Below are 17140 nucleotides of genomic sequence, written 5' to 3'. Positions count from 1 at the left end.
CCGGCACTTTGGGAGGCCAAGACAGCAGGATCACTTGAGCCCAGGAGTTCGAGACCAGCCCTGGCAACATAGTGAGACCCCATATCTACAAAAAATAAATAAAATTGGCCGGTCATGGTAGCACACGCCTGTAGTCCCAGCTACACAGGAGGCTGAGATGGGAGGATTGCTTGATCCTGGGAGGTCGAGGCTGCAGTGAACAGTGATTGCACTACTGCTCTCCATCCTGGGAGACAGTGAGACCCTTTTTCAAAAAAAAAGAAACCAAGATTTGGGTGCTTGAGGCCCTCAAATATCATTATCATATCATTTTCAAATATCATATCATTGCTTCTACACCCTGTTAGCTGATAAGGAACTATACATATGTATACTAACATATATACACACATACATCCCTACTCATGAATATTTCTATATGTAATCATCTGTATCTTTATTAAGGTAAATTTGCATTCATACTGATGTTTCCAACTCTAATCCATTACCACAGGGATCACTCTGCCCTTATCTACTTACCTACTTGCTTATCTGCAACCTCCCACTCCAGAAGTGAGAAACCTGGCTCCTGCCATCCTCCAGCCATTTACTTGTTTAATTCCAGTATACAAGTATTGTAGTTTCAGAAATTTAACCCAAACCCCAGTGGGAAACCCCTTTATCAAGTAGAATACAATGCTTATGTACAGTTTCTTTTGCCTTCAGTATTACGGGTGCCACTCATTTCCAAAGTTATATCGTTCAGCATCTGTTCCACTACCCCCTTATATGAGGTTGCTTCATACATTTTCAACATGGTTAGATTCTTTCGTCAAATTCTACATTCCCTTTTGGGATTCCCTGATCTCCTAAATGACTTTTTTAATTTGCATATATTAAGGTTCATTCTTTGTGCCTTAAAGTACTGAGCATTTTGACAAATGCCATTGTATCCTGGGATCCCATGACTTCCTAAATGATTTTTTTTTTAACCTTTGTAGGCATTACGATTTATTCTTTGTACTCCAGTATTCCCTGGGTTTTGATATATTTTCTTTCTTTAAAGTTCTAAATGTTTTCTTTTTTTTTTTTTTTTGCTTTTCATAAAAAAAGTTTATTTCTCAAAATAGGGGGAAGAATCCAAAGTATTAAAATAATCCTCTAATTTTTGTTTTGACGGAAAAGGATAGGATGACAAATAATTCATACAAAAATTTGAAGCATCACTGCCGTAGATATTCCTCTGGCTCAGTGGGGAACATCCTGAAACTCGCACCTCCTGTCTGCAGCTCGCATTCCAGCTGCATCAGGGGGAACACAGCATCTCCTGGGTGCGGGAAGCTACAAGCATCTGGAATGCTTATTTATTTACCCCACATTCCAAATGTTTTCTAATTTCCCTTGAGACCTCTTTGATCCATGGATTACTGGTAGTGTGTTGTTTAATCTTAAAGAGTTTGGAGATTTTTTTCTCATTATCTCTTTTTTTGTACATTATGGTTAGAGAACCATCCAATCAAGCTGAGATATGTGGATAATTTTTTATTCCTTTGAGATGGAGTCTCGCTCTGTTGCCCAGGCTGGAGTGCAGTGGTGTGATCTTGGCTCACTGTGACCTCTACCCCCTGGGTTCAAGCGATCCTCCCACCTCACTCTCCTGAGTAGCTGGGATTACAGGCGCCCACTACCACACCTGACTGATTTTTGTATTTTTAGTAGAGATGGGGTTTTACCATGTTGGCCAGGCTGGTCTTGAACTCCTGACCTCAGGTGATCTTCCCGCCTCGGCCTCCCAAAGTGCTGGGATTACAGGTGTGAGCCACTGTTCCCGGCCTGTTATGTGGATAATTTTTCAAGTCCCTATGGCTGTCTCACTTCTCACATCTCCCTGTTAACCTCAGGCTAATGGAGTATCTGCTCCTAAAGCTCCAAATCAAGTGAATCCCCTATGGTAGCAGCAGCAGCCAAACTTACTGTTTTCTCAGTATGCCCCACTTTGGTAGAATTGCTGGGCAACAGAGCTGGGTGGGGGTGCTTGGAACAGCCCTGTGCAAAAACACCGTGGATCGCACAGTTCTTACCTGACAAGATCAGTAGTTTCCACAAATAAATGCTTCTGTTTTTGTTGTATCCCTTAGGACAAATTCTGGAGTGCTAAAATGGTTGTTTTTGAATTTTGTCCAATTTTAGGATTGCCTTTGAGGGAGATTTCTTAACATCCTCACTCTGTCATGCTGGAAGGCAGAAATTAGTTTTATTAGTAGGCAGGAAGAAACGTATCTGATTATTGTACTTCTGTTAAATTAACTTATTTATTAAAACATGGAGATGGGTTCCAAACCAGACATTATTATTTATTTATTTTTTAGACACAGGGTCTTGCTTTATCACCCAGGCTAGAGTACAGTCGCTCAATCATAGCTCACTGTAACCTCAAACTCTTGGGATCAAGCAGTCCTCCTGCCTCAGCCTCCCAAGTAGCTAGGACTATAGGTGTATACCACCATGCCCGGCTAATCTTTAAAAAAACATTTTTTTTTTGCCGGGTGCGGTGGCTCACGCCTGTAATCCCAGCACTTTGGGAGGCCAAGGCGGGTGGATCACGAGGTCAAGAGATCAAGACCATCCTGGTCAACATGGTGAAACCCCGTCTCTACTAAAAATACAAAAAATCAGCTGGGCATGGTGGCACGTGCCTGTAATCCCAGCTACTCAGGAGGCTGAGGCGGGAGAATTGCCTGAACCCAGGAGGCGGAGGCTGCGGTGAGCCGAGGTCGCGCCATTGCACTCCAGCCTGGGTAACGAGAGCGAAACTCCGTCTCAAAAAAAAAAAAAAAAACATTTTTTTTTTGTTTTTTTTTTTTTTTGTTTTTTAGAGATGGGGTCTTGCTATGTTGCCCAGGCTGATTTCAAACTCCCGACCTCAAGCAATCTTCCCGTCTCTGCCTCCAGAGTCATTGGGATTACGGGGTGAGCCACTGTGCCAGGCCCTCGAACCAGACTTAATATAAAAATGATCATGTCTTCTTTTTTTTTTTTTCTTTTTATTGCATTGTTTCACCATGTTGGCCAAGCTAGTCTCAAACTCCTGGCCTCAAGTGATCCACCCACCTCAGCCTCCCAAAGTGTTGGGATTACAGGCGTGAGCCACTGCGCCCGGCCAATCATGTCTTCTTAAGTAGGAACTAAATTACCTTCATTTTCTCTTTCTTTTTATAACTCATGGAGGCCAAGTTCACAAAGATAGGGTGCTCCACATGTACCTTCCAGTAGTTTTGTTACTGTATGCCTCTCACAGGAGCAGGTGATTTCATATTTCTAGCTCTAATAGTGCTCTTTCAAAACCTGCTGACATTTCATCTTTTTCCCATTTGGCCAAGATTGGTGGGCACATTTGTTGGCCTTGGCACAGCATTTCATAAATTGTCAGCAGGGAGTTAATAGGTACTGCATGGTCAAATGCAAAATGTGGTATTAAATAATATAAATACCAATCTCTCCACTGTAGAATTTCTTAGGTCCTTTAATGTGCTCATATGAATTGAGAATGTCCAAGAAAGGAAATAATACACAAAATTTCCCAAAACAATTGTACCAGGAAACCCATTTTAGGAAGCAGTGTTTAGCTGGGCGCAGTGGCTCACGCCTATAATCCCAGCACTTGGGGAGGCCAAGGTAGGTAGATCACCTGAAGTCAGGAGTTTGAGACCAACCTGGCCAACATGGCAAAACCTGTCTCTACTAAAAATAGAAAAATTAGCTGGGTGTCGGGGCAGGCACCTGTAATCCCAGCTACTCGGGAGGCTTAGGCAGGAGAATAGCTTGAATCCAGGAGGCAGAGGTTGCAGTGAGCCAAGATCGTGCCACTGCACTCCAACCTGGGTGACAAAGCAAGACTCCATCTCACAAAAAAGAAGAAGAAGAAGAAGAAAGAAGAAAGAAGGAAGAAAGAAGAAGAAGAAGAAGAAGAAGAAGAAGAAGAAGGAAGAAGAAGGAGAAGGAGAAGGAGAAGGAAGAAAGAAGGAAGGAAGAAGGAAGGAAGAAGGAAAGAAGAAAGAAAAGAAAGAAGAAAGAAGAAAGAAGAAAAAGAAGAAAGAAGAAGAAAAGAAAGAAGAGGAAGAAGAAGAAGAAGAAGAAGAAGAAGCACTGCTTAACATATATAGAGATAGGTCCCCATTCTTTCTTCCCTGCTCACAATTATACATGTTTTGTAGGAAATATGAGCTAATACGTGGTATTGCAATGTTTATTCATTTTTTTAGACAGAGTCTCACTCTGTCACCCAGACTGGAGTGCAGTGGCGTGGTCTTGGCTCACTGTAATTTCTGCCTCCCAGGTTCAAGTAATTCTCCCGCCTCAGCTTCCCAAGTAGCTGGGACTACAGACATGCACCACCATGCCCAGCTAATTATGGTATTGCAATGTAATGGTATCCACAGTGTATTTGTGTAGTTAACTTATAATATGAGCATTGTGGTAAACTGTACAGAATAGAGCTAACATAACAGACATGAGACTGCTATCTTTAGAAAGGCCTGCTGGCAAGACTGGCCCTTGGCTGGTGTGTGGGAACTTGGTTTCCCTCTGTTCCCTACTGGTAAGTAGTTCACTTTGCCTGGTTTGTTGGTACAGATAATGTGATTTATGCTGAACACATGTTTTCCTCCTGAGAGTCTGGAATTTTGGTATGTGCCTCTGAGGCCAGCCCCCAGTGAAAACTGTGGTCACTAAGTCTCTAATGGGCTTCCCTGGGCAGAAATGTGTACACCTGTTGCTGTTTTGTTGTTATTGTTATTGTTGCTGGAGAAAGGATAAGGAGAGAACATATGGAAGTCTGCATGTATGAGGCTGGGCACGTGGCTCATGCCTGTACTCCCAGCACTTTGGGATGCCAATGCAGGCGGATCACTTAAACTCAGGAGTTTGAGACCAACGTGGGCAGTATGTCAAAACCCCATCTCTACAAAAGACACAAAAATTAGTTGGGCATGGTGGCACACGCCTGTAATCGCAGCTACTCAGGAGGCTGAAGTAGGAGGATTGCTTGAGCCCAGGAGTGTGACAGAGCCAGAACCTGTCTCAAAAAAGTATATATCACATATATTATCTTAATCCTCAAAACAACACTGTGAGGTAGATAAATATTAATGTTCATCTTTTTTTGTTTTTTGTTTGTTTCTTTTTTACTGTATTATTCCGTTTTCAATGTTTATCTTTTTTAGGTGAAGAGACTGAGGTTAGTGAGGTTAAGTAACTTCTTTTGAATCTCAGTTAATAGGTGAGAGAATCCAAATCTGTCTGATTTCTAAGCCTTGGCTCTTAACTGTAATACTGTATTGCTTCCCAAAACCATAAATGGTACCTGTAGTGGGTTGAGAGGAATGAATGATGGCAGTGGTCTGAAAAGGCTTCACATAAAAGATAGGATTTGAGTTGGTCTTGAAGGATAAATGAACAGAACTGAAATTAAGGGAAGTGGAGAGAGTATTTTCAGTAGGTGGAATTGCATGATATTAAGGCATGCAAATGGTAAAAATGCGAGATTTGTGAGAAAGACATAACTCTCAAATAGTTGGGTGGGCTGGAGGGTTTACAGTAGAAAGTTTTCCTTCTATACTTTAAAAAATTTGGCAGCTGCCACAGCATGTCTATGCTAGTGTTTAGTGTGAGATAATATATCTGATCTCAAATACAATTATATACTGAAACTTAGTAAGTGATATATGTTAGTTTAAGGATAATAAATAAAATAATGTACTTGTTCTGCAAAGACAACCATGATCTCCCAGGTCTTTGCCACCTAAACAAGTGGGAACCGTGGTGTTGTTAGCGGTAAAGAACTGTTGAAGCTTTTTTTAAAAAAAAAATCAGAATTATTTATTTATTTATTTATTATTTTGAGACATGATCTCACTCTGTCACCCAGGCTGGAGTTCAGTGGCATGATCTTAGCTCGCTGCAGCCTCCACCTCCCAGGTTCAAGTGATTCTCCTGCCTCAGCCTCCCAAGTAGCTGGGATTACAGGTGCGCACCACCATGCCTGGCTAATTTTTGTATTTTTAGTACAGATGGTTGGCCAGGCAGCCTCCCAAAATCCTGGGATTACAGGCGTGAGCCACTGCTCCCAGCCTCCACTCATATTAATCTGGAAATAGTGTGAAGAATATATTGGCTAGAGCCAAGGAGTGAGTCCATTTAGATCATTGCAATCATAGTAGTCTATGTATGAGATAATTGAGAGCTTATAAAATGGTAGAAATGAAAGTAGACAAGAGACATTGTGTAGGAGGAATTTCATGACGTGGTGATGGACTGGATATGTGTGTATTGGTGGGGAGATCCAAAGGATCTGAGTTTGAGTGGTTTGGAAAAAAATGCGGTATCTTGGAAGCATGACATTTAAGCAGTGATAGGTTTGACACCAGGTATATTGAATTGAATGATTTATTTATTTTTTGATTTTAGTTTTTTAGAGACAGGGTCTCACTGTCGCCCAGGTTGGAGTGCAGTAGCGTGGTCATAGTTCAGTGTAACCTTGCACTCCTGGGCTCAAGCAATCCTTCCTCCTTAGACTCCCAAGTCGCTGGGACTACTGGTGTGTGCCACCATGCCCAGCAGACTTTTTTTGAGATGGGATCTTCCTATGTTGTCCAGGCTGGTTTTGAACTCCTGACCTCAAGCAGTCCTCCTGTGTTACCCTCCTAAAGTGCTAGGATTACAGGTGTCAGTTACTGTGCCTGGCCTGAATTGAATAATTTATTAATATCCAAGTAGAAAAATACATTTGGGAGTTGGTTGTGAGATTGTGAATGAAGAGAGAAATCAAGGTATAGGATAAGAGAGAAATAATGCAGTGGAGTGGTCACTGAAACTGTCTGAATATAGGCATCACCTTGGGGGAAAGAACAAAAAAGAACATCAAGAACTGAACTCTGGTTTTATTCATTTCATCGATAAGAAATGAATATTAAAGAGTACCTTTGAAGTTACTGTGTTATTACTACTTATCATAAACCACATTTGCATAGTACTTATTTTAATGTGCTTTGATCGGGTACTTTCTGGTTTGTGAGCTTTGAATTAAGCAGTCTTTTATATTATGATATGAATAACTTTTATGTGAAATAAATAAATAAATGATCTCACCTTATGTAAAGCACAGGCACTGAATAACATTCAAATAGCATTTTTTTCCTTTTCATATGGCACATTGTTCTTGATAATTCTGTGTGTGTGTGTGTGTGTGTGTGTGTGTGTGTGTGTGTGTGTATTTAAGATAACTTGCTAGACCAGAGCTATACACAAGAAGAGTCCTAACACTGTATTTCCCTTAGTGGAGAAATGTTCTTTTTTGTTTTCTCATCTTTTTCTCTCTCTCACCCAGAAATGTTTGTTCATTTGGTTGCTTGGTTGGTTTTGTTTTTTGAGATGAAATCTCACTCTGTCTCCCAGGCTGGAGTGCAGTAGTAGCACAATCTCGGCTCAGTGCAGCCTCCACCGCCCAGGTTCAAGCAATTCTCCTGCCTCAGCCTCCTGAGTAGCTAAGATTACCGGTACCTGCCACCACACCTGGCTAATTTTGTATTTTTAGTAGAGATGGGCTTTCACCGTGTTGGCCCAGCTGCTCTCAAACTCCTGACCTCCGGTGATCCGCCCACCTCAGCCTCCCAAAATGATTGGACTATAGGCGTGAGCCACCGTGCCAGCCCCAGAAATGTTCTTAAATTAATGACATTTAGACCTAACCTCTCTGCAACAAATGTTTTAGAAGGTGAAGGGATTGGGCACAAACATATTCCTAAGAGAAGATGGATAGGCAAAAGTGTGGGCATTGATATGTTCATGTTTCTGGCTATCTTCTCTTTTTAATCCTACCTGCTGACATTCTTCTAGGTGAGAACACAGTCTATAAAAGCTTCGGCTCCAAAGTCCCCCAACTTTGTTGTGCTCTTTGCTCCCTCACTGGAGTAAACAGAATCTAGATGAATGTGCAAAGGGATAACAAGAAGAAATGATACTTCTATTATAGGCTGACTTGTGTGTCTCAGGATTTTATGTCTTAGAAACGTTGGGATCCCAACAAGTTGGTATGTCATTTTGATATATCATGTTTGCCCCAAATTAGTAAATGTTATTATAAAACTCATATATGGGAATGTTCTTATTAATTCATTAAACTCTTCTTATATAACACTGCTATGTTTCCATTTAATATTTAAGGCCAGGCGCAATGCCTCATACCTGTAATCCCAGCACTTTGGGAGGGTGAGGCAGGCAGATCACTTTAGGTCTGAAGTTCAAGACCAGCCTGGCCAACGTGGTGAAACCCTGTCTCTACCAAAAATACTAAATTAACCGGGCCTGGTGGCGCACGCCTGTGATTCCAGCTACTCGGGAGGCTGAGGTATGAGAATCGCTTGAACCCAGGAGGTGGAGGTTGCAGTCAGCCAAGATCGTGCCACTGCACTCCAGCTTGGGTGACAAAGCGAGACTGTCTCAAAACAAACGAACAAAAATAGTTAATCACCTTTGAATCTAAACTTTCAGTAGTGTAGTGTTCATAGACACTCACAGACTATGCATATGCAATCATTGAGATTGTCATGTTTCCCTTTATAAAGTAATATCTTCTTCCATTTCCTACTTTATTATATCAGTTGGCATTTATTTTATTTTTGTTATTATTTTTTGAGACGGAGTCTTGCTGTGTTGCCCAGGCTGGAGTGCAATGGCATGATCTCGGCACACTGCAAACTCCACCTCCTGTGTTCGCGTGATTCTCCTGCCTCAGCCTCTTGAGTAGTTGGGATTACAGGTGCCCACCACCACATCCAGCTAATTTTTGTATTTTTAATAGAGACAAGTTTCATCATGTTGACCAGGATGGTTGTGAACTCCTGACCTCAGGTGATCCACCCACCTCGGCAGTTGGCATGTATGATGGAGTACAATGGAAAGCCTACTGACCTGACAGTAGGATATCTGGGTTCTAGCCCCAGCATATAACTCCAGTTGTTGATCTTCTGGGTCCCAGTTTCACTGTCTATAAAACAGAATGATACTTGCTTATATCACAGGCCTGTTATAAGTTTCAAAAAGTGTTAATATAGAGGCTTCTTGCATTAACTCTTGTAATTTTTTTTTTTTCATGATTAAAAAAAGTACCAGCCAGGTGCAGTGGCTCATGCTTATAATCTCAGCACTTTGGAAGGCTGAGGCAGGCGGATCACGAGGTCAGGAGTTCGAGACCAGTCTGGCCAACATAGTGAAACCCCATCCCTACTAAAAATACAAAAAATTATTCTGGTGTGGTGGTGTGCGCCTGTAATCCCAGATACTCAGGAGGCTGAGGCAGGAAAGTCACATAAACCCTGGAGGTAGAGGTTTATGCCATTACACTCCAGCCCGGGCAAGAGTGACAGACTCCTCAAAACAAGAAAAAAAAGTACTATAACAAATGTATAAGACGTGTTTACATGCTTGTTAAATCCCTGGAACTGTTATTGTGCTTAAATTTCACAACTATATTTCCTAAAGTTAATTTTCAACCCATTCTGTAAGTTTTTGGCTTCTAATTCAGTTAGAGGAATTGGAATTCTATGAATATTTTCTGTGAGAATAATATCGTTAAGCATGAATAATAGTACTAAATTATTATGTAAAGATTTAGTGTGATGTTCAGATTAGGCAAGTATACCTATGGAGTACTCTATAATTGATTTCTTTCATTTATTTGAACATCATTTTTTTTTTTTTTTTTGAGACAGAGTTTCACCCTTGTTGCCCAGGGTGGAGGTTAATGGCGCGGTCTCAGCTCACCGAAACCTCCACCTCCCGTGTTCAAGCAGTTCTCCTGCCTCAGCCTCCTGAGTAGTTGGGATTACAAGCATGTGCCATCAAGCCTGGCCAATTTTGTATTTTTAGTAGAGACGGGGTTTCTCCATGTTGGTCAGGCTGGTCTCGAACTCCCGACCTCAGGTGATCCGCCTGCCTTGGCCTCCCAAAGTGCTGGTATTACAGGTGTGAACCACCATGCCTGGCTATTTGAACATCTTATGCTCCACAACTCAGGAGGCTCATCAAACCATCTGTGTCCTCATTTCTGCTATTCTAGATACACATTCATCTTTTTAAATCATCAACAGAAATATCGGTAAAAAAATAAAATGAGATTCTAGTTTTCTGAAGCTTCTTGAAAGTCAGTATGGTATATTGAAAACATAGGGTGTCTTTGTCTAGGCTTTAGAGTTCCAGGCCTGTCTCTGCAGGTAACTAGTTACAAGAGCTTGGGCATGTCAATTTACCTTTTCTGGGCCTTGTTTTCCCATTATAAAAGTGGCTTGCACTAGACCTTTTTTCCATTTTTAACATTCTTTGATTCTTTTTTAACTCTTCTAAGTACCTATCTGAGGAAGCTGATGAAAAGATTATAGAGTTTATACTAATTTTTTTGAGATACTATTTATTACACTTGATTTATACCTAAGATAACCATATAATTTGCTGTTCAAACAAGAGGAAACTTTTTTTTTTTTTTTTTTTTTTGAGACGGAGTTTTGCTCTTGTTACCCAGGCTGGAGTGCAATGGCACGATCTCGGCTCACCGCAACCTCCGCCTCCTGGGTTCAGGCAATTCTCTTGCCTCAGCCTCCTGAGTAGCTGGGATTACAGGCACGCGCCACCAGGCCCAGCTGATTTTTTGTAGTTTTAGTAGAGACGGGGTTTCACCGCGTTGACCAGGATGGTCTCGATCTCTTGACCTTGTGATCCAACCGCCTCGGCCTCCCAAAGTGCTGGGATTACAGGCGTGAGCCACCGCGCCCGGCCAAGAGGAAACTTTTGAGAGTGAAAGAGAGTACTGTTAGCAATTACTCCAGGACAACAGCTTTAAACCAGGATGTCTCAGATAAACTAGAGTGTCTGGTCACCCTGATGTACACCCCATGTGTGGTTCTGTTAACTGCATTGTTGGCCAAAGAAGAGTTACCTGATTATGAATTTTAATTCCTTTTCATGGTTTCCTTGTTTTGTTTTATTGATTCTCTTAGATCCAGTGTGTGTGGAGAGTAATACAGCATCGTGCCAACAGTCCCCAGCCAGTAAAAAAGGGATGTTCACAGACGACTTACACAAGCTGGTGGATGACTGGACAAAGGAAGCAGTAGGGAATTCTCTTATTAAGCCAAGTTTAAACCAACTTAAACAAAATCAACACAAATTAGAGACAGAAAATTGGAACAAAGTACATGAAGTAAGTTGTTTATGCCCAATTCACTTTATTTACAAGAACTAAAACCATAAAAATGGATGCACTTACGTCTATAGTTCTGTGAGAGTGGTATGACTTGATAACATAGAGACTTTGATCCTTGTTTAGATTCATTATATCTTTGAGCAGATTATATTTCAGATCATGAATCAGTAAACTTCTGAGGGGAAGGAGCCAATTAGTTAATATTTTAGGCTTTTCAAGCTATATTGTTACAACTACTCTGTTATACAACTCTGTTAGAGTGCAAAAGCAGCCATAGAGAATATGTAACCAGATGGACATGGCTTTGTTCCATTAAAACTTTATTCATGGCTGGGCGCAGTGGCTCACACTTGTAATCCTAACACTTTGGGAGGCCAAGGCGGGTAGATCATGAGGTCAAGAGTTGAAGACCAGCCTGGCCAAGACGGTGAAACCCCATCTCTACTAAAAATACAAAAATTAGCTGGGCATGGTGGCAGGCGCCTATAATCCCGGCTACTCTGGAGGCTGAGGCAGAGAATTGCTTGAACCCAGGAGGCGGAGTTCACAGTGAGCTGAGATCGTGCCACTGCACTCCAGCCTGAGTGACAGAGAGACACTCCGTCTAAAAAAGCAACAACAACAACAACAAAACTTTTTTTCACAAAAAGAGGTGGTGGGCCGTAGTTTGCTGACCCTTTTATAGACGTTTTTTTTGGTTTGTTTGTTTTTGACTGAGTCTCGCTCTGTTCCCCAGGCTGGAGTGCAGTGGCACGATCTCAGCTCACTGCAACCTCCACCTCCCGGGTTCAAGCGATTCCCCTGCCGCAGCCTCCCAAGTAGCTGGGACTACAGGTGTGCACCACCATGCCCAGCCAATTTTTTTTTTTTTTTTTTTTGTATTTTAGTAGAGACAGGGTTTCACCATGTTGGCCAGGATGGCCTCAATCTCCTGACCTCTCGTGATCCACCTGCCTTGGCCTCCCAAAGTGTTGGGATTACAGGCATGAGCCACCACACCTGGCTAGACTGTCCTATTTTTTTTTTTTTTAATCCGGCAAGTATCAAAGAAGAAAGCATCTGGAATGAAGGTTAATTCAGCCCTGTGTTGCAAGAGTTTGGGTTTTAAGGAAAAGCTTTCCTATGTTTCATATCAGTATTCTTAGATCTAATAAGTTATGTTCATTATGAAAAAGAATTATAAAGCTCTTTAAGCTAGAATATTATAAGAGGCGTTTTAAGGACAAGATGCCTAGTTATTGCATGTGGCCTTAGTCAGGTGTACATGCAATGAAAAGAAGAAAGATGTCTACAGTGACTTCTGGAGTAGGAAGAAGTCAGGCTTATAGAACAGCATACACAGTATAATATAATTTATGCAAAAGTATATACATTAGATATGCATAGAGAAATATGAAATCCGTGAAAAATATGCTGGATGGTGGAATTTGAGCCTTGTTTTACTTTGTGCATTTCTGTGTTTTTGTATTTTTAAAGTAAGTGTCATTTTGTTTCAAAATGAGTAGACCTATTAAAATGTGAATCAGGGCTTAGAATTTTAACCGTCATAATTGAAAGAGATTTATCTCTGTGTGTTACATTTGTGTACATGTATGTATGTATATATAGTCATATAGTTTGTTAAAGAAATAATACATTTATTGTTAATATTGCATAAAAATGTTCAAAATTCTCAATTTCCCAAACTAGTGAGCAGTGTATCTCCTTGGGAACTCTGTATTTATCTTACTCGTGGCACCAATTTATACACAGATAGCATCACCATTGTAAAAATTGGAAGCCTTTAGAGGCAAATTTCAAGACATAAATGCATTTGTACTGCCAGTGAGAGAACCTCTGAGTACTGTGTGAATGGAGGCTTTTGTTGACTCTAGTTGGAGGGCGGTTTATTGGAGTATAATGGAGGATGTTTGGAGGAAGGGTGAATAGAAAATGGTGTGTGAATAAAAGTAGTGAAGGTCATTTAACAGATTTGGGTTCTGATGTCAACTCAGTCACTTACTAGTTGTGTGACTTTAAACAAGTCATTTTATCTCTCTGTGCCTTAGTTTTCATGTCTTTCAAGCAAAATACCTACCTTGCAGGATTGCTGTGAGAATTAAATGAGACAACACGTGTTACATAGTAGGTACCCTATATATGGTAACTAGTTTTGTATTTGTAGGTTCAGTTGGTTTTATCTGTTGTGTGGAGAGCCCATCTCACTAATGCTCTTGCATTTTACTGTTCTGTATCCTTACTTAGAAATACTTGTTTGCTTAATAGTTATGTACCACGCCCTCTGCTAGACATGGGTTTGGTGAGTAAAAACAAGTATGGTCTCTATGCTCATGGAATTTACGCTCTGCTAAGACAGTTAGACATAACAGAACTGCATATACAAATATAAAATTGCAACTGGAATAAGAACTACAAAAGAAAGATACAGGTTGGCCGGGCGCGGTGGCTCAAGCCTGTAATCCCAGCACTTTGGGAGGCCAAGGCGGGTGGATCACGAGGTCAAGAGATCGAGACCATCCTGGTCAACATGGTGAAACCTCGTCTCTACTAAAAATACAAAAAATTAGCTGGGCATGGTGGCGTGTGCCTGTAATCCCAGCTACTCAGGAGGCTGGGGCAGGAGAATTGCCTGAACCCGGGAGGCGGAGGTTGCGGTGAGGCGAGATCGCGCCATTGCACTCCAGCCTGGGTAACAAGAGCGAAACTCCGTCTCAAAAAAAAAAAAAAAAGAAAGATACAGGTTACAATAAGGGAAATTTGACCTAGTAAAGGAAAGTCAAGGAAAGCTTCACTGAGAAAGTGATGATTAAGCAGAGCTCTGAAGGATGAGTAGGTGTTAGCTAGGTGAAGAGGAGCGAATAATGATTCCATGTGGAAAGGACAGCACACGCAAAAGCCCTGTATGAGGAAAGGAGCATGCAGGGATTGCAAGTAGGCCAGTTTGCCTGAAGTGAAGAGAGCAAGGAGGAGTTAGTATACAGTGGATCTAAGGTAGACGGGGTCTTAAAAGTGGTAATGATAAGGAATTTCATCTGTATTTTAAGAAAGATAAAAAGCCATTTAAGCCCTAGAGTTGACATGATGATCAGACTTGTTTTTTGAAAATACGACTCTGACTCAAGCAAGAGAAAAGGATTATTTATCGGAGGTAAAGGTAGATGTTGGCAGACCAGTTAAGAGCTAGTCATGGTAAGCTGGACGCAGTGGCTCATGCCTGTATCCCAGCACTTTGGGAGGTTGAGGTGGGTGAATCGTAAGATCAGGAGTTCAAGACCATCCTGGCCAACATGGTGAAACCCCATCGCTGGTAAAAGTACAAAAATTAGCTGGGCATGGTGGCACATGCCTGTAATCCCAGCTACTCAGGAGGCTGAGGCAGGGGAATCACTTGAACCCAGGCAGTGGAGGTTGCAGTGAGCCAAGATCACGCCACTGCACTCCAGCCTGGGTGACAGAGCAAGACTGTCTCAAAAAAAAAAAAAAAAAAAAAAAAGAGTTAGTCATGGTAACTCTTGACTGGTCTGGAAGATGGGAGAAGTTGAGTTGAAAAGAAGTGAACAGATTCCAAAAAATGCTTAAGAGATAAAATGGACAAGATTTGGTGATGGAATGGATGTATGGTGAAGGGGAGGTATGAAGCCTAGGTTTCTGGCTCGTATAACTGGATACTATTCTAGTATACCAGCCACCGAGATGGGGAATGTGAGCAGACAGTGTGCTTTTGGTAGGGGAAGATCATACATTTGGTTTTTAGGCATTTGTTTCTGAGATGCCTTTGAAATATCCAAGAGAAAATGTATAACCTCTCCAATTTGTCTTTTTAAAAAAATCAGGTTATTATCTATAAACTAATAATGTTCATCATTTAATCAGTGTAGAAAAGTACAAATTTTAAAATATCACCTTCAAATCCCACCACCCAGAAATAATTTTCATTAACTTTAGATAAACATCATGTCAAGTATCTTTCTATGTATATATGCATGGAAATAACTTTATGAAAAGGTAAGGCAAGGCAGTTCTGAACATGCCATTAATTAAAGTACATAATTATGGTTAGCATACAGAAAGGTACTCCAAAAATGGTAGTCACTGATAGTGATAATAGGAATAGTAAACCAAAAAGACTAGGAAGGAATATTTATTTGTGCAGCAGCAATAGAAAAAAAAAGAATAGGAAGGAATATATAGATTGATAAAAGCATATACCAAATAAACTGATCTTTTGTTTTTATTTTTGTTTCTGTTAGAATACTCCATCTACTATGGGCTACACACCAACATGGATTTCTTCTCTGTCCCAAATCCGTGGAGCTGTCCCAACTTCCTTGCCACAAGGACTCTCACTCCCTTCATTTCCTGGGCCATTATCATCATACGGAATGCCCCATGTTTGTCAGTATAATGCTGTGGGAGGGACGGCGTATCCAGTCCAGTGGGTAGGAATTTCAGGAACAACACAACCGTCTATAGTAATTCCCACCCAATCTGGGGGACCATTCCAGCCAGGGATGAATATGCAGCCATTTCCAACTTCATCAGTGCAGAATCCTGCCACAATCCCTCCTGGGCCTAAATGAATCATAGTAGATGATGAAGAAAAGGGAGGTTTCTTCTGAATTGTTTTCAGGACACCTAAGATATTAAACTTTGTTCCTCTTGGGTTCTGTCATATTTTCTCTCATTTGAGTTTACTTTAGACTATATATTTTTTGTTTCAGTGTGATATTTGATACAGCTCATCATTCTGCAGAAACGTGCAGTTTGCACATAGAACACTGTACACAGAAAAGTTTTTTCACTTCAAATTCTGTCCTCTTTGATACTTGATTTTTTAAAAAATACTGTTCAGAATGCTTTAATAAGCTCAGCTTGAGCATTACCATTTCCAGGATACTTTCCTTGAATTATTGAGAAGCCCCCTACCCGTACCCCCCCCTTTTTTTTAACTGCTGCTATCTGCAGCTGGATACTTTCCTTTAAAAATGTTTAAAAATTATTTAGATTGATTCTCCCCAAATGTGGATGAACTGAGACCTTCCATCAGCCAGAGTCTTATGGAATCTTCACATGTTTGTCTTAGGTTTACCTTTCACAGAAGGCAGGGTAACTTGCTGCAGGAAACGTTTTGGTGTATAAAATTAGAACAATTTTTTTTTTGAGATGGAATCTCTCTCTGCCGCCCAGGCTGGAGTGCAGTGGTGTGATCTTGGCTCACTGCTGCAACCTCTGCCTCCTGGGTTCAAGCGATTCTCCTGCCTCAGCCTCCTGAGTAGCTGGGACTAGGTGCCCGCCACCATGCCCGGCTAATTTTTCTATTTTTAGTAGAGATGGGGTTTCACTCTCTTGGCCAGACTGGTCTTGAACTCCTAACCTTTTAATCTGCCTGCCTCAGCCTCCCAAAAAATTAGAATAATTTTGTCAACCAATACAGAACATGAGTCCTTTTTAATGTGATTTCCCATCATCACAGCAGTAGGATGAAGCCTTGTTTTGGGTGAGGCAGAGGGAAAGGGAAAAAAACAGAACTGTAACAGTTCCTTGATTCTGCAGATTTTAAGGATTTCTTAAATCTGCTCTTTTAAGGATTTCAGTAATAATTCAAAGCAGCTATCTCCTTGTTTCTCACATGCATAGTACATTGGTTTGGAGCATCTGAGAGGCATTGGTTTGGCTTGCATTCTTTTGCAAGGCATATATTGCAGCTGATATGATAAATCTCATTTGGGGGGAATCCTTGTATTCCTAACAAAGGGGATTAAATTTACACCTCAATCCATTCTTCTGAAGTGAAATTTACTTGACACAGTAGGTTTTGAGACTTACACATGAAACACTGGCTTTACAGGGTTTTAAAAGATGTGGGATATACACTGTTCTGCAGTGCGGTAGTAGACCCTAGAAGGA

At 41.1% G+C, this 17140-nt stretch overlaps 1 protein-coding gene across 4 annotated transcripts in view; it reads left to right on the top strand.

Annotated features, from left to right (window-relative positions):
- WNK3 (WNK lysine deficient protein kinase 3) overlaps nt 1-15895 on the top strand; it is a 166762-nt gene extending 150867 nt beyond the window's left edge. For 2 of the 4 annotated variants that reach the window (XM_032266983.1, XM_032266985.1), the window contains exons 23-25: nt 1761-1791; nt 11028-11230; nt 15484-15895. In XM_032266983.1, the coding sequence (XP_032122874.1) occupies nt 1761-1791; nt 11028-11230; nt 15484-15813 (564 nt within the window). In that variant the 3' untranslated portion in view covers nt 15814-15895. The remainder of the gene's footprint in view (nt 1-1760; nt 1792-11027; nt 11231-15483) is intronic. The other 2 variants (XM_032266984.1, XM_032266986.1) reach the window with 1 other exon arrangement.
- Nucleotides 15896-17140: the final 1245 nt, after the last annotated feature.

This window comes from Sapajus apella, unplaced genomic scaffold (assembly GCF_009761245.1).
Source record: "Sapajus apella isolate SASKATOON/1434 unplaced genomic scaffold, GSC_monkey_1.0 scaffold164, whole genome shotgun sequence".
NCBI lineage: Eukaryota > Metazoa > Chordata > Mammalia > Primates > Cebidae > Sapajus > Sapajus apella.
The sequence above is the reverse complement of the archived record's forward strand: the minus strand, read 5'-3'. Positions and strand labels throughout refer to the sequence as shown.